The 22,419-nt window shown below is 37.1% G+C and overlaps 5 protein-coding genes across 7 annotated transcripts in view; all 5 read left to right on the plus strand.

The window, feature by feature from the left end:
• The window catches only part of LOC306906465 (torsin-1A-like), a 2,036-nt gene extending 307 nt beyond the window's left edge, over positions 1-1,729 (plus strand). Inside the window, exons 2-5 of the mRNA XM_079477874.1 lie at positions 48-313; positions 514-689; positions 770-903; positions 1,022-1,729. Of these exons, the coding sequence (XP_079334000.1) occupies positions 48-313; positions 514-689; positions 770-903; positions 1,022-1,272 (827 nt within the window). The 3' untranslated portion in view covers positions 1,273-1,729. The remainder of the gene's footprint in view (positions 1-47; positions 314-513; positions 690-769; positions 904-1,021) is intronic.
• Positions 1,730-2,132: 403 nt separating this feature from the next.
• On the plus strand, positions 2,133-5,912 carry LOC306907181 (torsin-1A-like). Of its 2 annotated transcripts, XR_013787892.1 has the most exons (6): positions 2,133-2,593; positions 2,683-2,951; positions 3,143-3,318; positions 3,469-3,602; positions 3,793-4,154; positions 5,083-5,912. XR_013787892.1 is itself a non-coding variant. In XM_079479122.1 (5 exons), exons 1-5 carry the CDS (start codon positions 2,479-2,481, stop codon positions 4,038-4,040), a joined length of 942 nt encoding a protein of 313 aa, XP_079335248.1. In that variant the 5' UTR covers positions 2,147-2,478; the 3' UTR covers positions 4,041-4,258. The 2 variants fall into 2 exon arrangements, 1 of the variants encoding a protein (XP_079335248.1); XM_079479122.1 differs by lacking the exon at positions 5,083-5,912 and having other exon boundaries at positions 2,147-2,593; positions 3,793-4,258.
• Positions 5,913-9,511: 3,599 nt separating this feature from the next.
• Positions 9,512-12,487, plus strand: LOC306906347 (torsin-1A-like). 2 transcript variants are annotated; one of them, XM_079477664.1, is made up of 5 exons: positions 9,512-9,961; positions 10,051-10,322; positions 10,502-10,677; positions 10,938-11,071; positions 11,239-12,487. In XM_079477664.1, the coding sequence occupies exons 1-5, from the start codon at positions 9,844-9,846 to the stop codon at positions 11,484-11,486; spliced, it is 948 nt and encodes a 315-aa protein (XP_079333790.1). In that variant the 5' UTR covers positions 9,512-9,843; the 3' UTR covers positions 11,487-12,487. The 2 variants fall into 2 exon arrangements, with proteins under 2 accessions (XP_079333790.1, XP_079333791.1); XM_079477665.1 differs by having other exon boundaries at positions 9,518-9,961; positions 10,051-10,185; positions 11,239-12,085.
• A 1,779-nt stretch (positions 12,488-14,266) lies between these two features.
• Positions 14,267-16,943, plus strand: LOC306906346 (torsin-1A-like). The gene is made up of 5 exons (XM_079477663.1): positions 14,267-14,483; positions 14,573-14,838; positions 15,161-15,336; positions 15,686-15,819; positions 15,997-16,943. The coding sequence occupies exons 1-5, from the start codon at positions 14,360-14,362 to the stop codon at positions 16,245-16,247; spliced, it is 951 nt and encodes a 316-aa protein (XP_079333789.1). The 5' UTR covers positions 14,267-14,359; the 3' UTR covers positions 16,248-16,943.
• Positions 16,944-17,949: 1,006 nt separating this feature from the next.
• LOC306906345 (torsin-1A-like) lies at positions 17,950-20,287 on the plus strand. Its single transcript, XM_079477662.1, has 5 exons — positions 17,950-18,137; positions 18,252-18,517; positions 19,156-19,331; positions 19,412-19,545; positions 19,627-20,287. Exons 1-5 carry the CDS (start codon positions 17,975-17,977, stop codon positions 19,857-19,859), a joined length of 972 nt encoding a protein of 323 aa, XP_079333788.1. The 5' UTR covers positions 17,950-17,974; the 3' UTR covers positions 19,860-20,287.
• The last annotated feature ends 2,132 nt before the right edge of the window (positions 20,288-22,419 follow it).

Raw genomic sequence — 22,419 nt, forward strand, 5'->3', positions numbered from 1 at the left:
TATAACACGTAGTGTAAACTACAAACATTATTTTATCTTTTTTTCAGGTTTGGAGAAAGATTTAAACGACCATCTCTACGGGCAGCACATCGTGTCGAAAGTTGTGCTGAGATCTGTATCGTCATTTATGACCGACAGTAATCCAAACAAACCCCTCGTGCTCTCTTTCCACGGGACAACAGGAGTGGGAAAGAACCACGTGGCAAAAATCATCGCAAGAAACATTTATGAGAAAGGAGACCAGAGCGACCATTACATCACTTATATATCAGAGCACCATTTCCCACACATAGACAAAGTCGACATGTACAGTGTAAGTAAAGGATCAGTAGCTATATATTTGAAGACATACTTGAATATGTTTTATTAAATGTAAATGCTACGGAGCATTAATAGACAAATGCACAAAACATAGCAGAACAGGATACACATGGAAACGAACACACCAATACAGAAGAACAACCATAGATGAGAATAATAGTATGTTCACTGAAAAATAATATGTATATTTAGGCACAACTAAAGCAATGGATTCGTGGAAATGTATCGAGTTTCCCTCGGTCCATGTTTGTATTTGATGAAATGGACAAGATAAATCCACGGCTGGTTGAAACCATTAAGGCTTTTCTAGACTACACGGCCCGCGTAGATGGCGTGTCCTTCCGCAAAGCAATCTTCATTTTTCTCAGGTGATGACCTCTACCGGTTAGATTATATTTACAGTATAATAATATGTGATCAGAAGTCCATGATGGTCTCTTGTTCGTAGTAATGCAGGTGGAAATGTTATCGCCAACTTGGCTCTGGATATCTGGAGAGAGGGTAAAGAGAGAGAAGAAATACAGATGAACAGCAAAGGAATGGAGACACAAATCTTTCAAAACATCTTCAATGATAAGAACAGTATGTATTGTTTAGATATTATTCCACTGTATCCTGAATACGTTGTGACATTTAGCATTGCATTACACTTGCTGTTGAATAAATCATTTCATTTCTATTTGACGTGACTTTTGTGCAGGTGGATTTTGGCACTCTAGCATCATAGATCATCACCTGGTGGATCACTTTATTCCTTTCCTGCCTCTGGAACTGAAGCATGTACGTCAGTGTGTCCTGGCTGAAATGGCCAGTCTGAGCATCCCTGTTGATCAAGATCTGGCAGACACGGTGGCCAGAGAGATGCCCTTCTTCCCCCCAGGAGAGAAAATCTTCTCTGTTAAGGGCTGCAAGACAGTCAGACAGAAGTTGTTGCTGCACATTGGTAATTAAATAAATAAGACCAGAATTTACATTCATGTGACAGCCATTATGGACTTCTGATCACACTAAATGATTTAGTCCTCAGAGTTAGTGTGATCGTGTGTGATAAATGATAATGATGTGATTATCACCATATGCACATCTATGGACTGTTACGGATCATTGGGTGAAAGTGGAATTTGACATGAACTCCTTTTTGTACTTTTGAGTTACAGCTTGACCCCATGTGAGAAGAAAAATGCATTTATTCTGTTTCCAGCCTATTTTGCTTTGGGGTTTATATTTCTCACTTCTTCAATAAAAATATGTCTATTATTTGAAGTATTTAAGGATAATTCAAAGCATTGACCACGCACACTCATGTCTGTCTCAGCACATCTGAATTTGTTCAAACAAACTTGAGACTTTGTGTACAAATGTGATTGTCAGTGTAAATAAAAATCATTACACATGAGTCTTGCTCAGCTTTAGTCACAAACTTGTCTTCAGTTATGCTCAAAGTTACGTCCCACGTAAAAAAAGTCAGGAGGACAAACGAGTCGAAGGTACGATGCAAAAACGAATGATTATTTGCATATATTTTTGCATACATACTTACAATATGCACAGAATTTATAAGGAAGTGGTAAGGAAAGAAAGGACACGGGCGGTCAAGCAAAGAAATAAACAACAAAAATCTAATTCTCATATATTCCTCTACACAACCAAACCATCAACCAAATGAAAAGAGAAAACAAAAGGATTGTAAGTAAACTATACTATCGAATGATAATGACTTGGTTACATACAATGGTTGGCACCCGCTCCTTACCTACTGAGCTAATAGAATGAATATATTATCTTACGTCACGTGACATTCTTACCTGTCCACTTCTCTCCTAGTATACACAGGGGATAACATGTATATACGACAGGGTTTAACAGTGTAACATACGGATATAACAAACTGTGCAGTCAAAACACCGTAATAAAGCAAGACTCCAGATGTGGGTATAGTGGGAAGGGCTCATTTCTAGGGTAGAGTGGTCGTGGATTGGAAGACTGCGGCGAACACTGGAGGATATGATAAACATGACTCTTATGACTCTGTGGGTGCGGTTGTCAGGCTTCATTCCTGAAAAGTCTTCAATGCAAGCGTGCACAGTACCGTCAGATTTTCTCACTACGAATGCAACTTTGAGAAAAACAGCACAGGGAAGCAGCTTTTGAACAACAATGAAAGGGATAATATTTGTGTTGTTTCTTCTGTTACCTGTTGTAGAGACGGGAGTCTTTGACTTTTTTACGGGGTTCTTTGACAACGACAAATTACTCCCGTTTGATTCTAAAGGTAAGCAAAAATAATGTAACTTTAATGTATACTTCCGTATGGTTGATGCATGTTGATTGTATGACACTGACCGATGTTAATATTGTCAGAGTTTAAGAAAGATCTAAGGAAGTCTCTATATGGGCAGCACATTGCATTGGAAACGATACTGAAAGCTGTGTCCGGCTTTATGAAGGATCCAAATCCACCAAAACCACTAGTGCTTTCTTTACATGGACCACCAGGTGTGGGAAAATCTTATGTCACCAAGATCATTGCAAGGAATATTTATAAAATGGGGGAAATGAGCAAACATGTCCACACATTTATTACCTCATATCACTTCCCACACGAAACGGCAGATTCAAAGATGTATGAAGTAAGTCATGCACTCACATATTCACATTGGTACGGTTTCAGTGGCCATAACATAAACACTATGTGGCCCAAACTTAATTTCTGGACCTCGGCAAAGAAACAAAAACTGTTGTGTAGTTTCAATTTAATTTACAAGTAATGTTAAATAAAATATTAATATAAATTACCTTGAATATAAATTCTACCTTTCAGTCTCAACTTAAACAGTGGATTTATGGAAATGTTTCAAGTTTTCCACGCTCCATGTTTATATTTGATGAATCGGACAAGATGAACCCACATCTGATAGAGGCTATCAGACCCTTTCTAGACTACAGGCCCCATATAGATGGAGTGTCATTCAAGAAAGCAATCTTCATTTTTCTCAGGTAATGCAGTTAATTTGTATAGATTTAGAAATCTGAGAAAGACTCTGGCTTTGATCAGAATGGAAAACTAGTAATGACTGCACAGCATGTTTATGCCGTAATATAAATAGGTCATTAAAGATATTAAAGATAAACTGTGTCTATTTACAGTAATGCAGGTCAGCAAAAGATCATCAACTTAGCTCTGGATTTCTGGAAGAAAGGTAAAGACAGAGAAGATATGCAGATAAACACAGAGGAATTTGAGACTCATATTTATGAACCCATCTTCAATGATAAGAGCAGTAAGTATTAAAGCCTACTGCATTCAATTCTCTTTCTAAGCCTTTTAGAAATAGTGTCAAGCTTTATAAGAAATAGTTCTGCTAGTACATGCAATATATTTTCATTAGTAGTTTTTACCATCTTGTACTTAAACACCTTTGCTCAGTTTACCTATAGAAACATATACATTATAGACTGTCTGCTCAACAGGTGGATCAAAGCAGCCCTGTCTATTAGATCAGAACCTGGTGGATCATATTATTCCTTTCCTGCCTCTGGAATTGAGACACGTGCAGTGGTGTGTTTTGGCTGAAATGGCCAGTCTAATCATCATTAATATTGACGTGGCACACACTGTGGCCAAAGAAATGTCCTATTTTCCCCCAGAGGAGAAAATCTTCTCTCTTAAAGGCTGCAAGTCTGTCAGACAGAAGCTGATGCTGCACATTGATGATTAGATGAAAGAGACATCATTTATCTGAAATCACTTGTTGTTCATTGTTATTTATTATGAAGGGAAATGCATCATTTTATGTACCAGACACATTCATATATTCAATTACTGGCATTGTGTGTCAAGTTTTGACCTCCTTGTGCAATTCCCCACTTGAAAAGGACAGTCCCTCCACATGAAGATCTTAACTGGATTTCACTCAATAAACAGCCATGGAACCAGTTTTTCGTCTTTCATTAACCATTCTTTGGTTGGCAGAAAATAGGTGAAAAACCTCAAAAGAGAGATGACAACTACAAGTTATTATTTGAGTTGTCAGTCAAATTAAACACACAAAATTACCCACATTCACCTCAAATAAACATTTCTGCCATTATAAAATACAAGGTTTCTACTTTTAAACAGACACCCAGCATTTTGAACCAAATGAGCAGAGTCAATATATTTTTGAGCAAAATTTTTATTTTAGCCAAATACATTCAAAATATTTTTAGTCGTAAAAAAATTCTATTTTCTAATCAGTAGTTTTAAGCAGATATATCTTACATTTTTTAGCCAAAGATTTTCTTTTACTGAATTAAGAACTTTGTAGAAATCTTAGTAAACCAAGTTTAAATTACTGTTAACCATTTCAAACACGTTCTTTGTCAACAATAAATTTGGCTCTTACTTTTCCTTTATACCCCACAACCAACATTTGTTATAAATAACACTGCAAAAAGTCCTAACAAAGTTAACAAGAGTTAAGAGTCTGTGTTTTCCATAGTATCATTAGCAGTCTAGCCAAGCATGGCCAATATGGCGCTTACCGGCTGTCCTTCACAGTTTTGTGGAGGGCTTGGTCTTGCACAGTCACCCTTGATCACAAAGATGAGGTTTCCTTGATTTTGTGGTGCTATAAATGCTCCTTTCACTGCAGTCTAAAGACAACTGCAGAGCCAGGTGCTGGCACGCCCAGATTGCCTGGAAGATTTGTTCCACCTGGATTACCACTGATTGAAGGAGGAGGAGTTTCACCATTGAGGAGCTCCCAGGCAGTTTGTCAGCACATTGTGTGTGTGATTATATGCAATTGATTGTGTTCTGATATGTCGCTTTTAAGTTATACCTTAAACTGTTTCTTATCTTTAATATGTGTTTCCCGAAACCTTCTTAGTTACAGTAAGTATACCTTCTGTACATCATACATTCTGAAGGTTGGTCTGGAGCGCTCTCAGCTATAGCTTATCAATGTTATGAGTTCACCCTGCTATGGCCACTGCGGAAAAAAGCTTCTTTACATCGCAGTCTATTCGAATCAAATTCTAATGTTTAAAATGTTACCAGTATAGTGACGTGTTTTCATGCAAAGAATATAATTGTCTATAGATGGTTTTAATGATATTATCTGAATCAGGTGCATCAGCTGGCAACCAAAGAATTTGGAGTATATTTTAAGAAAGACAGATTGTGGTAAAGTTAGTCAAACTGCAGTGATACAGCAATTTTTGGGCTTAATCAAAACGGTCGGCACCATTCGCGGGGCATTTTAGCTGATTTAATTCTTGAAAACCTGGATATGTCTTTGGGTGCAAATTATTCGACACAATGTTGTTATATAGTACTGCAACTGTAAGTGATCAAGAAGGCAAAAAAGAAGATCAAATATTATAAATAACAAAACTGAATACGGAAAAATGGAAAGTGTTTATTACGTGCAACACCAACATATTCAACGCATCACCCGTTCTGCCGCGAAGCCATGTATTGTTACTTCCGCTAGCGCCTCAGAATGGAGGTCAAATCCCTTGCACAGCTGCCACAAATACGGCTAGATGACAATTTGCTAACGACAAGATCTAAATCTAGATAAAGGATACAAATTCTTTGTTGAACAGTATTCGTTTAATTATGAAGTTAAGTGTTTTCTTTTTGCATTAGCGAAGGTGCTAGCATTACTCAAATACGTGTTCTGTAAATCAATAACGTTACAAAATATTAACTTGCCTGATACTAAATACAATAATAATCTTACCGATATCTTGACTACTCGTATTTCAAGTCACTATTGTTAAATTCTTGTGCATTGGCAAAACGGAAGTTATGATACACTGCTATGCTTAAATGGCGTCATTGTGAAAAGGGGCCTATTCATTCTAAATCTCTTAATTAAGTCGTGATGCTCTTGGTGTAACGTGAATTTTACGTTTGATACTACATTTCCCACAATCCTGAACATTTCAAGCATGCGCAATGAGACGTATTTAACATCACCTAACCTAAAAGTAATTTGCATACAGCAATGCATATTTTATTGTCAATGTAATTCAAGATCATTAGAAAACCAGATAAAAGAGCGTTTAGTTCAGGTTTAGGCCTAGTAAAATAATTCCCTTAGAAATGACAATGCAGTTTAAACTGTTTGAAATGTGACTTTGTGAAACTCCACAGATCTCTACTGTAGGTGTGGTTGTCAAAAGTCTTCTAAGTGACAACATGTACCATCTGACTTTGTAATTCAAATGTAACTTGGACGATAGATAGAGTGTTTGTGCTTGTATTTCTATTAACTATTGTGACAGCAGAGACAGGAGTCTTTGACTTGTTTAAAGATGCTTTACGACCTTTTGATTCCAACGATACGCAAAACAAAATTAAGTTTATCATATTTGACTCGATTGTTGATATATTTAGTCAGTAATTAATCTTAATATTGTCAGAACATTACATCAGAAATCTATAAAGTAAGTTATTCTCTTTATATTTACTCCCTTTAACATTATTGTTGTTCTTTGCTTTTGTTCAATCATTTTAAAAGCAATCGTTCAGTCCTGCTCTCGTTTTATGTCGGTGGTTTGTCATTGTCTGTATACTGTGGATCTCCTGGGACAAGATTGAGCCGTTGACACAAGAGCATAAAACGTCTTCTTAAATAGGCAGTGAAGAATATGGGATCACTATGGGATTTCACAAACATAGAATATTTCATTTGTGCATTCTGTACATGCAGTCTCAACTTAAACAGTGGATTCATGGAAACGTGTCAAGTTTTCCACACTCCATGTTTATTTTGATGAAATGGACAAGATGGATTCACATCTGGTGAACACTATAAACCTTTTCTAGATTACGTGCCTCATGTATACGGTGTGTCATTCCACAATGCTGTCTTCATTTTTCTCAGGTCATTCCCTCAACTAATGTGTTAGATTAAACAGAAATTAAACAGAATGAAATACTAACAGATATTGCCTATTGTGTCGTGTTTAATTGTTTTAATGAGTAATTTACTTGCTGTTGGAAAATCAAATGTATCCACACGTCTTCAATGATAAAGACAGTATGTGTTAAAACTCAGTGAGAAGCTAATCCATACCCTTTCCCAGTTGTGAGAAGCTAATCCATACCCAGCACTACACACGGTGAGAAAGATACCATCACCCCGATAAGAATCCTCTGCCCCTGGTGCTCAGGCCCTGCTAACACACACATAAAGGAGATACATCCAATACAGAAAACCCCTTTGATGGATGTGAGGATCATTCAGGCTCAAAGAAAAATCGAAATAACCAATATAATATTATAACTAATAAATTGAAATAAACAGTTGGTTGAAACTAAACCCGAATGTCAATGGCGACAAAATATATGAAGAAATCAATAAAAGAAACAAAGCAAACTCCAGACAAAATTATTAATCAAACAAACCAGTCAAGCAATTTCAAACAAAATAGGGTTAAAGAAATAAACTTCAAAAAAGATAATTCGATTTCAAAACAAGATAGAGAAGAGATCATTTAACTTTAGAAACAAAATTAAATACAAATGAAAAAGCAAGAAAACTCAAAATAAATTGGAATGGGAGAAGAGCAAAGATTGTGGTTTTGATTTTAGCACAATCTTTGTAGCTAATAGCAGTCCAACGAAAACTATACAAAATAAAATGCTAGAAATCAGTTGACAGTTAACCATTGAAACAGGACCGGAACAGAAACAGGACAGCACTGCGGCCGTAAATGAACACGGAGCACCCTGACTGGAATACAGTTATCGCCCGTTACGGACCGATCGAGGAAAATGAAAAGTAACTTTCTCTGGAGGGGAACTCAGGTTCTCACGACTGAGAAAGGGTATGGATTAGGTTCTCACGACTGAGAAAGGGTATGGATTAGGTTCTCACGACTGAGAAAGGGTATGGATTAGGTTCTCACAACTGAGAAAGGGTATGGATTAGGTTATCACAACTGAGAAAGGGTATGGATTAGGTTCTCACAACTGAGAAAGGTTATGGATTAGGTTCTCACAACTGAGAAAGGGTATGGATTAGGTTCTCACAACTGAGAAAGGGTTTGGATTAGGTTCTCACAACTGAGAAAGGGTATGGATTAGGTTCTCACAACTGGGAAAGGGTATGGAATAGGTTCTCACAACTGGGAAAGGGTATGGATTAGGTTCTCACAACTGAGAAAGGTTATGGATTAGGTTCTCACAACTAAGAAAGGGTATGGATTAGGTTCTCACAACTGAGAAAGGGTATGGATTAGGTTCTCACAACTGAGAAAGGGTATGGATTAGGTTCTCACAACTGAGAAAGGTTATGGATTAGGTTCTCACAACTGAGAAAGGGTATGGATTAGGTTCTCACAACTGAGAAAGGGTATGGATTAGGTTCTCACAACTGAGAAAGGGTATGGATTAGGTTCTCACAACTGAGAAAGGGTATGGATTAGGTTCTCACAACTGAGAAAGGGTATGGATTAGGACACCTTCTTCAGTATCCACATCCAGTACATGCAAATAATACCAATCGTAACAAGCTTGTGCAGCGGTAGACAAAAGCACGCTCTCCAAAGCAAAGCGGTGTCTCGGTTCGGGTGATCGCATCCGGCGATGCAGCGATTCCAAACGTGACGCCCTACAAGCGGTAAATGCATTGCTGTTTTAAAGCCCAGGCGCACAGATGATAGGCTAGATGGCCATCAATTACAATGATGAAACACAGAAACGCCCTTCCTGTCACATATACAAATGTGATTGTCAGTGTAAATAAAAATCATTACACATGAGTCTTGCTCAGCTTTGGTCACAAACTTGTCTTCAGTTATGCTCAAAGTTACGTCCCACGAGGACGTAGGAGTCAGGAGGACAAACGAATCGAAGGTACGATGCAAAAACAAATGATTATTTGCATATATTTTTGCATACATACTTACAATATGTACAGAATTTACAAGGAAGGGGTAAGAAAAGAAAGGACACGGGCGGTAAAGCAAAGAAATAAACAACAAATCTAATTCTCATATATTCCTCTACACAACCAAACCATCAACCAAATGAAAAGAGAAAACAAAAGGATCGTAAGTAAACTATACAATCGAATGATAATGACTTGGTTACATACAATGGTTGGCACCCGCTCCTTACCTACTGAGCTAATAGAATGAATATATTATCTTACGTCACGTGACATTCTTACCTGTCCACTTCTCTCCTAGTATACACAGGGGATAACATGTATATACGACAGGGTTTAACAGTGTAACATACGGATATAACAAACTGTGCAGTCAAAACACCGTAATAAAGCAAGACTCCAGATGTGGGTATAGTCGGAAGGGCTCATTTCTAGGGTAGAGTGGTCGTGGATTGGAAGACTGCGGCGAACACTGGAGGATATGATAAACATGACTCTTATGACTCTGTGGGTGCGGTTGTCAGGCTTCATTCCTGAAAAGTCTTCAATGCAAGCGTGCACAGTACCGTCAGATTTTCTCACTACGAATGCAACTTTGAGAAAAACAGCACAGGGAAGCAGCTTTTGAACAACAATGAAATCAGGGATAATATTTGTGTTGTTTCTTCTGTTACCCGTTGTAGAGACGGGAGTCTTTGACTTTTTTAAGGGGTTCTTTGACAACGACAAATTACTCCCGTTTGATTCTAAAGGTAAGCAAAAATAATGTAACTTTAATGTATACTTCCGTATGGTTGATGCATGCTGTTTGTATGACACTAACCGATGTTAATATTGTCAGAGTTTAATAAAGATCTAAGGAAGTCTCTATATGGGCAGCACATTGCATTGGAAACGATACTGAAAGCTGTGTCCTGGTTTATGAAGGATCCAAATCCACCAAAACCACTAGTGCTTTCTTTACATGGACCATCAGGTGTGGGAAAATCTTATGTCACCAAGATCATTGCAAGGAATATTTATAAAATGGGGGAAATGAGCAAACATGTCCACACATTTATTACCACTTATCACTTCCCACACAAAACGCAGGCAGATTCAAAGATGTATGAAGTAAGTCATGCACTCACATATTCACATCGGTACGGTTTTAGTGGCCATAACATAAACAAACACTATGTGGCCCAAACTTAATTTCTGGACCTCGGCAAAGAAACAATAACTGTTGTGTAGTTTCAATTTAATTTACAATTAATGTTAAATAAAACATTAATATAAATTCTAACTTGCAGTCTCAACTTAAACAGTGGATTTATGGAAATGTGTCAAGTTTTCCACGCTCCATGTTTATATTTGATGAAACGGACAAGATGAACCCACATTTGATAGAGGCTATCAAACATTTTCTGGAAGATGTGGCACATGTGGATGGCGTGTCATTCCGCAATGCAATCTTCATTTTTCTAAGGTGATTCCTTTTGCTTATGGCAGTGGTTCTTATGACATGCCCCATATAGATGGAGTGTCATTCAAGAAAGCAATCTTTATTTTTCTCATGTAATGCAGTTAATTTGTATAGATTTAGAAATCTGAGAAAGACTCTGGCTTTGATCAGAATGGAAAACTAGTAATGACTGCACAGAGTGCACGCACTTTATGTCGTAATATAAATAGGTCATGAAAGACCTATTCCACAAAGAGTCGATGATAAACTGTGTCTATTTACAGTAATGCAGGTCAGCAAAAGATCATCAACTTAGCTCTGGATTTCAGGAGGAAAGGTAAAGACAGAGAAGATATGCAGATAAACACAGAGGAATTTGAGACTCATATTTATGAACCCATCTTCAATGATAAGAGCAGTAAGTATTAAAACATACTGCATCACTTTTCTATTTCGGTCTTTCTTTTTAATTTCTTTTTCTTTTTAAATAAATAGTTTGCGAATGCATGCAAAATATTTTCAATAGTATTTTTAACTTTCTTTTACTTATAGAAACACATACATTATAGACTGTCTGCTCAACAGGTGGATCAAAGCAGCCCTGTCTATTAGATCAGAACCTGGTGGATCATATTATTCCTTTCCTGCCTCTGGAATCGAGACACGTGCAGTGGTGTGTTTTGGCTGAAATGGCCAGTCTAAACATCATTAATATTGACGTGGCACACACAGTGGCCAAAGAAATGTCCTATTTTCCCCCAGAGGAGAAAATCTTCTCTCTTAAAGGCTGCAAGTCTGTCAGACAGAAGCTGATGCTGCACATTGATGACTAGATGAAAGAGACATGATTTAACATCATTTATCTGAAATCACCGGTTGTTAATTGTTATTTATTATGAAGGGAAAGGCATCATTTTATGTACCAGACACATTCATAGATATATATTCAATTACTGGCATTGTGTGTGTCATGATTCTGCCTTCTCTTGTCTTGATTTTCGGGTCTAGGGGCAGAATCATGACAGACTCACATGTTTTATGTGGAGAGAAACATATTATTGTCAATCAGGACATAATATGCGTTCTCTCCAGTCTCGTCATTTGGCCCCGCCCCTCTCGTTCCTAGTATTGCTTTCCACTTGTGTCTTTACCCACACCTGCCCATTGTTATCTCCTTTGTTAGTCTCCCTATATAATACCCTCTTGTCGCTTGTTTGTTGTACTTGTTCCCAGTCAAGATTCTGTGAGTTTGTTGTTCCTAGTTCCCTTGTCTTTGTTTATTATGTGCTGTGTGACTGTTTTGAAATAGTAGTTTGTTTTTGCCCCCATGTGGGAAGTGTTTGTTTTCAATTTTGTACTTTAGTTTTGGTTAGTGTTTCCCCCCCCATTGTGGGTGTTTGTGTTTTATCATTAAAGTCTTAACCCCTTCACCAACGCTGCCTGCAATTGGGTTTTTTTCTACCACGTACACGACTGATTTTATGCAATTTGTGTTCTGAGCTGCATATGTCGCTTTTAAGTTATACCTTAAACTATCTTTAATATGTGTTTCCCGAAACCTTAGTTACAGTAAGTATACCTTCTGTAAGTCATACATTCTGAAGGTTGGTCTGGAGCGCTCTCAGCTATAGCTTATCACTGTTATAAATTCACCCCGCCATGGCCACTGCGGAAAAAAGCTTCTTTACATCGCAGTCTATTCGAATCAAATTCTAATGTTTAAAATACCAGTATATTGCACTTGCTAGTTGCACTTCTGGTTAGACCTAAACTACATTTCGTTACACTGTACTTGTATATGTGTAATGACAATAAAGTTGAATCTATTCTGATGAACACAAACCTTTTCTAGATTACGTGCCTCATGTATACAGTGTTTCATGCCACAATGCTGTCTTTTTCTCAGGTCATTCCCTCAACTAATGTGTTAGATTAAACAGAAATTAAACAGAATGAAATACTAACAGCTATATTGCCTATTGTGTCGTGTTTAATTGTTTTAATTGCTTACTGTTGGAAAATCAAATGTATCAACACGTCTTCAATGATAAAGACAGTATGTATAAACTAACTGTATTTAAAAAATCTTTGTTTTCAATAGAGGCCTGAACAAATATTAACAAATATCTATTTCTGTATATAGACACTGCTCGGCTAACCTTGAGTTTCTCATGGTTAAATGTAGACCGTTTTATCTGCCACGGGAATTCACTTCCACCATTATAACGGCAGTTTATATTCCACCGGATGCTGATGCCAAGCTTGCTATGAAAGAACTCCATGCAGCCATCAGTAAACAACAGACTGCTCACCCGGAGGCTGCATTTATTGTTGCGGGAGATTTTAATCACTCAATCTTAAAGACAGTGCTCCCTAAATTTCATCAGCATGTTTCCTGCCACGCAAGAGGAAACAAAACTTTGGATCATGTCTACACAAACATGGCTGAAGCTTACACCGCGTTACACTGGTGAACACACCATTCTTATTCTATATTTACAATATAACCAGTTTATTTGTGTTATATTTTTGCAATTCCATGATACCTCTCTGAGGTATGGCAGGCACATGCAATCTCTCAAACTCAATTAAATATGTATTTAAAAAAAATGTAACCATTAATATTACACAAATTGTGTTTATATAAAATACATAAACAACGATAATTAAAAATGTCATAAGAAAAACACTAACTTTGCCAAACGTTTTTATTTCACAACGTTGGTATGTATGTATATTTAGGCACAACTAAAGCAATGGATTCATGGAAATGTATCGAGATTCCCTCGGTCCATGTTTGTAATTGATGAAATGTGGACAAGATAAACCGCAAAGCAATCTTCATTTTTCTCAGATGATGACCTCTACCGGTTAGATGATATTTACAGTATATGTGATCAGAAGTCCTTGATGGTCTCTTGCTTGTAGCAATGCAGGTGGAAGTGTCGCCAACTTGGCTCTGGATGTCTGGAGAGAGGGTAAAGAGAAACGGTGGCCAGAGAGATGACCTTCTTCCCCCAACGGGAGAACATCTCTGTTGAAGGCTTCGGACAGAAGTTGTTGCTGTACATTGGTTATTGATAAAAAAGATTTTCAAAAAAGGAAAATTCTGTTATAATTTACTCATCCTCAAGATGTTTCAAACCTGTTTAAATGTCTTTGTTCCACTGAACACAGAGAAATATATTTTGAAGAATGTTAGAAATTTTCAGTACTGGGAGATCCAAATATCTTTCTCTGTGTTCCTCATAACAATTAAAATGTATACAGGACATGAGGGTGAGTAAATGGTGACGTTTGAGGTCATGGGTTTGATTGCTGCATTGTAAGTCTCTTTGGATAAAAGCGTCTGCCAAATGCATAAATGTAAATGGTATTATATTTGCAATGTACACATTGTTTGCAGAAAAGTGTTATGTCAGAATACACCTTGTATCCAATAATGCAAATTGTATTGCCAGTGTAAATAAAAATCATTACAGATGTCAGAGTCTTGCTTCAGGAATAATTCACCTAAATAATACTTCTGTTTTCATTTATGCTCAGAAAATGAGAAACATGACGTTGTGATGCTCCACCCAGCTGCGTTGTTAAGGAGCAGCTGTCAAACTTCATTTTTGAAAAGTTGTGAAACGTCTACAGTAACATTAGAGTTTCTCATTACAATATCAACCTAGAAAAACAACACACCAAAGCAACGTTTACAATGAAATCAGAAAAAATACTTGTGTTGTTTGTTCTGTTACCTATTCTAACAGTAGAGACAGGAGTCTTTAGCTTTTTCAGTGGGCTTTTTGACTATGACAATGTACGACCTTTTAATTCTACAGGTAAGCAAAATTGAAGACATTTTTAATTTGTGATATATACATTTGATAAATTTGCTCTGTATGTCATTACCCAGTGTTTTTATTGTCAGAGTTTGAGAATGATCTAAGAAAGTCTATATATGGGCAGCACATTGCATTGGAAACAATCCTGAAAGCTGTGACCTGGTTTATGAAGGATCCAGATCCACCAAAACCACTAGTGCTTTCTTTACATGGACCAACAGGAGTGGGGAAAACATACATCACGAAAATCATTGCAAGGAATATTTATGAAATGGGGGGAAATAGCAAACATGTTCACACATTCATAGCCACATATCACTTTGTACACATGATTGAATCCCCAAAGCATGAGGTAAGCCATGCTCATTATACTTTCTGAATTTGCATCATTATTGTTGTTTATATCCTATATAATTTTTTTTGCTAGTAGTATAAATAAAGCAAATACAAAGCAAACACAAAGCTACAAAGTTGAAAGGAAGATCAAGAACAAAGTTTTGCTCAAATCTGTAATGATAATAATAGTGCTCATAAGATGTTTCAATAGCCTTGCTTGAAATTTGTGAGGCTTAGACCTGGAAACGATATTGCTCACGTCAAGTGGGTTCTGTTACGTTGAAGGGATTATGGGATTGTAATGACATATATATAATTTGGCGACTCTGTATATGTAGGCTGACCTTAAAGCATGGATTCATGGAAATGTGTCAAGTTTTCCACGCTCCATGTTTATATTTGATGAAATGGACAAGATGAACCCACAACTGATAGAGGTGATCAAACCTTTTCTGGACTACATGCCCCATGTAGATGGAGTGTCATTCAACAAAGCAATCTTCATTTTTCTCAGGTGATGCAGTTAACTTATGGATTTCATCTTATTAGTTATTAATATTGAATCAAAATGGAATACTACTTACTGCATATTATGTACTCTTTTGCACACTCCTATATTACTATTACGATGTTGCCTACTATGTTGTGTTTAATGTGTTTAAGATACATATTGTTGGAAAATCCAAAACATGTGAAACACAACAACATAATAGTATAATATATTGCAACATTCATCCTTCGGAAAACATTTAATTTCTTTTCCAAAAAGGATTTTCCATTTAAGATCAGTCCTGCTTTTGATACTGTTTGAAGTACAGCAATGAAAGAGTGATCCAGTCCATAATAAACAATGTCCTCTCTAGTCAAAAAGGAGCGAATGTGATCAACGAGAAGGCTCTGGACCTCTGGAGAAATGGTATAGAAAGAGACGAACTACAGATGAACAGAGAGAGAATGGAGACTCAACTTTATACAAATATCTTCAATGATAAGAACAGTATGTCTTCATATTGCATTTCAATTTATTCAGAAATAATTCTTATTAGCAACCCTTGTTCTTAACAATATTTATGACTAAATCAGAAAAACTGAAGCACGAACTAACATTAGAAACATAAGGCATTTAAAGCTATTCTATACTTTCTTTTTAATGAATTAACTGGTTGCTCTGCAGGTGGATTTTGGCACTCCTCTCTGATAGATGAGCATCTGGTGGATCACTTTATTCCTTTCCTGCCTCTGGAACTGAAGCATCTAAAGCAGTGTCTTCTGGCTGAAATGACCAATCTGAACATCACTCATGATAATGATGTGATAGACATGGTGCTCAAAGACATGCCGTTCTTCCCCTCAGAGGAGGAAGCCTTCTCTGTTAAAGGTTGCAAGACAGTCCATAGTAAATTGGGGCTACATATTAGCCCCTAAAAGAAAATATTTTGCAGCTATGTTCATTTTCTTAAAAATTGTGTCATTTTATTTTTCATTTTGCATTTGGCACATGCTTTTATCCAAAGCGACTTACATTTTATAGAACTACCAAAAAATGTCCCACTATGTGCAATCCCCTGGGATCGAACCCATGGCCTTGACTTTGCTGGCGCCAAGCTCTAACCACATGTTCAGTTTGTTGACAAAATGTTTAAATTCTTTCCTAATTGTAGGTCGCTTTGGATAAAAGCGTCTGCCAAATTAATATATGTATGAATGTTAATACATTCAGAAAATGTACAATTATTCTGTGGTCGTTTCTTTGCTTTTAATTTTGTTTTGCGTGTATATTACAATTACAAAAGTATTGATTGTTGCTTGCTTTTACATGTTTATTACCTTCAATAATAGGCGTAAGTTAGACTATGATTTATTGTTTTACACCTGGATGTAATGTGATGTAATTACTAAAGCTAAAGAATATTATTATTGTTCATAATGTTATGAATATGTGTGCACTGACCCGAGTTGAGGAAAGTTGTTATGTATATTTATTAACATGTGTGTATGTTTCATTGCGTATACAAGATTTTGTCTACCACTTTTGTATTTAATAAAAACTTAAGTGAGAATGTTCTTCGGAGGAGTCTTCTATCCGAATTGTACGTATTGATTAAAGGGTACGTTCATCACAAAATCAAATATGTGTGAGTTTTTATCTACACATGACGTAAAACATGTTTTTAATGCACATGCGTCAAAGTGCTCTCGTAAACGTGAGAGAGACATGACAGAGGAGAATCTATCAATTAAAGTTCGTTCTTTTCACATAAAGCATTATCGTTGCTTAAAAATTGTTTATTGAGCCGTTATGAGCGAATGGACCAATTAAATCACCTTTTTAGTAGTTTTCTGAACCTATTTATTATGTCTACGAGGAGGCCAAATCTCTCGTAAGACACCTACATTTTAATTTGGTCATTACAAATTGTTTCACTTTACAACCACCAAGGAGAAGACCAAAGTGCTGATCAATAAAAGAGAAAAAAAGACATAATTTAACTTCATAAAAAAAACATAACTAATTAAACCTAGACACATAACTCATAAATATATACTTATACCAGAATAAAACAGATACAACACATGTAGCCCATACAGATAGACTACTTACACAAATATCAAAATCAGTTGTCTCTATTTTTGCTCCGAAGACGCCAGGAGCTCTCAAAACATGTTTAATGGGATTTTGGGATGAACTTACTCCTCATATGGTTAGATTCTACTTATTTATCCTAACTTGAGAAAAATTAAAAAGTGTATAGACACCATTTTAAAAACCTGCAAATCTGGAATGTTTGTGCGCACGCACACACACACACACACACACACACACACACACACACACACACACACACATGGAAGAGGGCGTTCTTATTACAAAAACACTGTGTTTGTTTACATTATTAACACATTAAAACCATATGGTACAACCATTTAAAAAGTGATCTTTTTTCAAAATAAATAACTAAATGAGTACAGTTCTAACACTATAAATAACGATATATACCTTTTGAGCCTAAGGTGGGAATGGGCTCTATAGAAAAAAGAATGAGCGTCACTAGTAGGGCGTGTGTACGGAGGGCACAAGGAAGTTGTCTTTAAGTTCACTCAAGAAATCATACCTGCAGTTAGAAGGAAACACAGCAAGTAACACTGACACAATGAAAGCGTCATATCTTATCATAGTTTTGTTGTGGTCTGACATAACGTTAAAAGCAGATGATATACCCCCACATATCGTTGTGGGTGGTTCTGTGGTTGTTTTGGCAGTGAGTTGGTTTGTATTGCCTTGGCCGGAACATCTATTGAATTTCGATTGTGCACGTGAGCAAACCTTTTAAATACACTATCTTACAGTATGTTTAAACATGACTTTATTTGTCAAGTTTTACTGATATATTTTATGAACTAAAATGTGAAAACTAAAAATTTTATAAGGTTTGAAGAGAGATTTAGATAAAAATCTTTACGGGCAGCCCATCGCATCAGATGTTATACTGAAGGCAGTACCAATATTTATTTGGAGTGGTCAGCCGACCAAACAGCTCGCGCTCTCTTTCCACGGGACCACGGGAGTGGGAAAAAACCACGTGGCTAAAATCATCGCAAGAAACATTTTCCAAAAAGGAGAAAATAGCAGACATTATATCACTTTTATACCAGGGCGTGATTTTCCGCATAAAGACCAAGTGGACAACTACATTGTAAGTAAATTATCTGAATTTCAACATGATATTTCAGAAGTGGGTAGCTGTTGCAAGGGTTTGACATTAAGTGAATATTGTCTGTCTTCAACAGAACCATTGAAAGAGCATGAACATATGAAATCTTTAGAGAAAGCAGGTCCTTCTGCAGACATACTTGAATAACCTGTAAAGCATAAGCTCATAAGTGTCATAATCTGAGAATGCCCTGCATATCCAAACCATTTGAAATTGCAGGGCTTTCTAAGTAATGACATATATTTTATATCATAATATCCTTGCTTTTTGTGTAACATAAAGCTTATGTAACAAAATATTTATTTGCAAAACAATTGTAATGTCTTGCAAATCTGAGCTAGTTGCAGAGCGCTTCAGGTGAACGGATTCATTGCATTGTATTGATTATCATTATTGTTTTGCATTTTCTTTCATTTGTTGGCATGCGCATCATTTCATAAGCAAGGAAAACTGCACAACCGAGCTAACATGCAGTCTGCAAATTAGGGTTATATTAAATAAATAATAATACTCGACTATTTGAGTCTGGTTCACAATGGGAAGTTTTCCAAAAACATCTCTGCAGCTAGTGGTACATTTACTGTAAATACAGGGTTACTGATCTTTATGTGTATATCTAGGGCCAACTAAAGCGGCAGATCGGATTTCAAATTGGAATTAATCCTCTGACCATGTTTGTATTTGATGAAATGGACAAGATGCATCCACAGCTTGTTGAGGCAATACAACCTTTTCTGAACAACGTACCGTATGTAAATAAAAAGACTTACCACAGAGCAATCTTCATTTTTCTCAGGTGATTCCCTCAAATTGTGTGAATAAATATCAGCACTGTATAGCTTTATACTGTGACCAAGAAACTATATTTATTTATAGCAATGCGGGAGGGAATATGATCGCCAACACTGCTGTGGACTTCTGGAGTACGGGGAAAAACAGAGAAGAAATACGGATGAACACCAAAGGAATGGATGCTCAGATCTATCAAAGCATGTTCAGTCATGAGAGCAGTATGTAGAACAACATTGACAAAGTAGGTATATTTCTTTTGTTGTATGAAAAATGTAAGCCGTTTTATTATCATTTTACAGGTGGATTTTGGCAGCTGGTTGATCACTTTGTTCCTTTCCTGCCCCTGGAACGACAGCATATACGACGATGTGTTGTAGCTGAAATGGCCAGTCTGGAGATCAGTGTGGATAAATTCCCTGATCTGGTAGACAAAGTGGTCAAAGAGATGATCTTCTTCCCCCCAGAGGAGAAAATCTTCTCTGTTAAAGGCTGCAAGTCAGTCAGACAGAAGATGATGCTGCACATCAAATGACTTAAAGAGAAAGCGACTGATTATATTTAACTGATCATGTTGTGATAATCGCTGCTACACTACACCAATGTACCAAGCACTGTCTTTCTCTTGTAATGAAATGAACATTGAATGACAGTGGAACACTTCAAGTTTGATGTTTTGTAGAGATACTTCTTGAGATAAAAAATATATAAAAAATCTTAATTTCTCTATTTTCTTTGGTTTGAATAATCCTCAATCTTGCAAAAGTAGCAGTTTCCCACCCGTAACACGGATGAAGCACACATAATGCTTTTTAAAACCTTTTTGTAAGACACTGACAATTTTTTTTTATTATATAGAACATTTCATCAGACGAGCGCGCCCGGACTGCAGTTGACTTCTGGCCTGTACGTGTTTGTTTATCGGACAGCTTGTGTCTAATAACATAACTATAAATATTTTATAAAAATTTTGTTCTTATTCATTTATATTATCATTTTATTGTATAATAAAAATAAAAGATTTGTTGAATGTTGTTGTATGTTCATTTATTTAAATAAACAATTTGTTGAATGGGTCGTGTATTTTCGTAACATTTAAAGAAACCGTGTGGAAATTGATATCTAGCGGTTGAGCTTGGTATCGCAGTCTAAATTGAAATCGTCTGTATGAAAATGCAATTTAAATATTTATTTGCTAAACAAGTGGTTTATCAGAAGTCACATACGTTTGAATGATCATGAGAAAAGATGTTGTTTTCCTCATAAAGATATGGGCCCAGAGCCATTGAGAGAGAGAGTTGAGCCAATGGAAGTTCAACATTTTCTGGTGTCACGTGATTCATAGTTCCAGGAAGTTATGTTTTCTCTATAAATGCTTTATTTCTTTCATTTTTTATTAATTAGATGACTTACAGGTAGAGCAGGCAGCCTATTGGCCTCAGGCTTGGAGGTGGGGCCCCCATAACTATAATGCAGGGCTAGTCGACTGGCGGCCCGCAGGCCAAATGCGGCACATCAATCATCTTTTACTTGAGTCTTGGCTGTGCGCATCTGTCCTGCAGATGCACATGCACCGCAAGTCGCGCGACGCATGTCTCTGCATATCTCTTCTTCTATAAGTCTTTGATGTTTTTTGTCATTGCAGAGGTATGGGTCATATGTGGAGAGGTGGGCTCGGGACAAAGAATCAGCCACAAACAGCTCCTTGCCATGTTTGAAGATCACATCCAGGTGGTAACGATGCAATTTCATCATCATGCCTTGTAAGCAGGGTGAAGGTGTGTGGAGTGGATTCCCTAATATGGTTATCAAGGGCTGATAATAGGGTTTTACAGTGACAGGACGACCATAGAAAAAATCAGGAAATTTCTTTGTTGCAAACACAAGCGCCAACATTTCCTTCTCAACAGGAGAGTACCATTGGAATGGACTTATCAAAATACTGCAAAACTGGTTGGTTCATCAGAGCTTGTTTCAATCTTTCAGAAGCCTCATCCTGAGTCTCGTGCCAGTAATTTGTCATGCCTAAGAACTTCTGCAGAGCATGAGGGTTTTGACATGTCACATTAAGCAAGAGTTTTTTCTGGGTCAGGTTTGACGCCATCAGCAGTTTGTAGGTGATCAACGTACTGGAGCGAATTGACTCTGAACGTGAAGGAGTGATCAGATTTTGCACTTACATGGGACTTTAGGCTTGTTCGCAGCCACTCTCACTATCCCCAATCCAATGTACTGGCAGAGCGTGCAGTTAGGTCTGTCAAGCATCTTCTGGAAAATGCCACAGAGATCACACTTCCTTGGGATTGCCTACCGACCCCCACGCAACGTTTTCTAGGCAAACAAGGACCTTCCTACCAGTGACCAAGGTAATGCTTCAACCAGTTGTTCACTCAGACGTGAAATAAACTAATACAAAACAAATACTGAGGGGAAAAGATTATTATGACAGAAATGCTGGTCAGCTCCCTGGACTCAAGCCAAGGCAAACAGCAAGTGGTTTTGACAGACTAGCAATCACGCATTCCCGTGCGGAGCAACCAAATAGCTATGTTGTCATATCACAAGGTGCATAGTTTGTCAGGAACAGGCGTTTCAAGTTTCAGAAGTCCCTCCAGCTGAATTTGACGATGACTTTTCAGTAGAGAGTAATGCTGGGGAACTTATTACACCATCAAATACTGAGCAACTCCTTAGGTGGACTGTCACGGTGACACAGATGGCCAATGTTCAGTGGTGACTCGTTCGGGAAGAGTCAGCCGTCCTAACCAACATTACAAAGACTATTTTATGACCTAATTGGATTATTCTATGTGTCCCTGTATTCTTTTATGCATGTTGTTCACATGTTATGTTGTTGGTCTTACTTGATTCAGTTCTTTGCACTGTTATTTTGTCTCCTAAAAGAAGGGGGATGTAGAATTATAGGGTCTTTCCCTTTAAGGGATGGGGGTTACGTGGGATATAACGTCAATTGGCGGATGCTAGAAGGGTAGCTGGCGTTTGTGAAATAAAGCCAGATATAACTCTCTCTTCTTGTCTTTTTCGTCAATTATCAGTCATCAAAATAGATGATTATTTTACGTGTTTTAAAATGC

Source organism: Barbatula barbatula (genome assembly GCF_947034865.1).
Source record: "Barbatula barbatula genome assembly, chromosome: 17".
Lineage (NCBI taxonomy): Eukaryota > Metazoa > Chordata > Actinopteri > Cypriniformes > Nemacheilidae > Barbatula > Barbatula barbatula.

Coding starts and splice junctions, on each gene's coding strand:
- LOC306906346 (XM_079477663.1), top strand. CDS start 14,360: ATGAAATCAGAAAAAATACTTGTGTTGTTTGTTCTGTTACCTATTCTA. Junction 14,839..15,160: donor TTGAATCCCCAAAGCATGAG/GTAAGCCATGCT, acceptor CTGTATATGTAG/GCTGACCTTAAAGCATGGAT. Junction 15,820..15,996: donor TATCTTCAATGATAAGAACA/GTATGTCTTCAT, acceptor GTTGCTCTGCAG/GTGGATTTTGGCACTCCTCT.
- LOC306907181 (XM_079479122.1), top strand. CDS start 2,479: ATGAAAGGGATAATATTTGTGTTGTTTCTTCTGTTACCTGTTGTAGAG. Junction 2,952..3,142: donor CAGATTCAAAGATGTATGAA/GTAAGTCATGCA, acceptor TCTACCTTTCAG/TCTCAACTTAAACAGTGGAT. Junction 3,603..3,792: donor CATCTTCAATGATAAGAGCA/GTAAGTATTAAA, acceptor TCTGCTCAACAG/GTGGATCAAAGCAGCCCTGT.
- LOC306906347 (XM_079477664.1), top strand. CDS start 9,844: ATGAAATCAGGGATAATATTTGTGTTGTTTCTTCTGTTACCCGTTGTA. Junction 10,323..10,501: donor CAGATTCAAAGATGTATGAA/GTAAGTCATGCA, acceptor TCTAACTTGCAG/TCTCAACTTAAACAGTGGAT. Junction 11,072..11,238: donor CATCTTCAATGATAAGAGCA/GTAAGTATTAAA, acceptor TCTGCTCAACAG/GTGGATCAAAGCAGCCCTGT.
- LOC306906345 (XM_079477662.1), top strand. CDS start 17,975: ATGAAAGCGTCATATCTTATCATAGTTTTGTTGTGGTCTGACATAACG. Junction 18,518..19,155: donor ACCAAGTGGACAACTACATT/GTAAGTAAATTA, acceptor GTGTATATCTAG/GGCCAACTAAAGCGGCAGAT. Junction 19,332..19,411: donor GCAATCTTCATTTTTCTCAG/GTGATTCCCTCA, acceptor ATTTATTTATAG/CAATGCGGGAGGGAATATGA.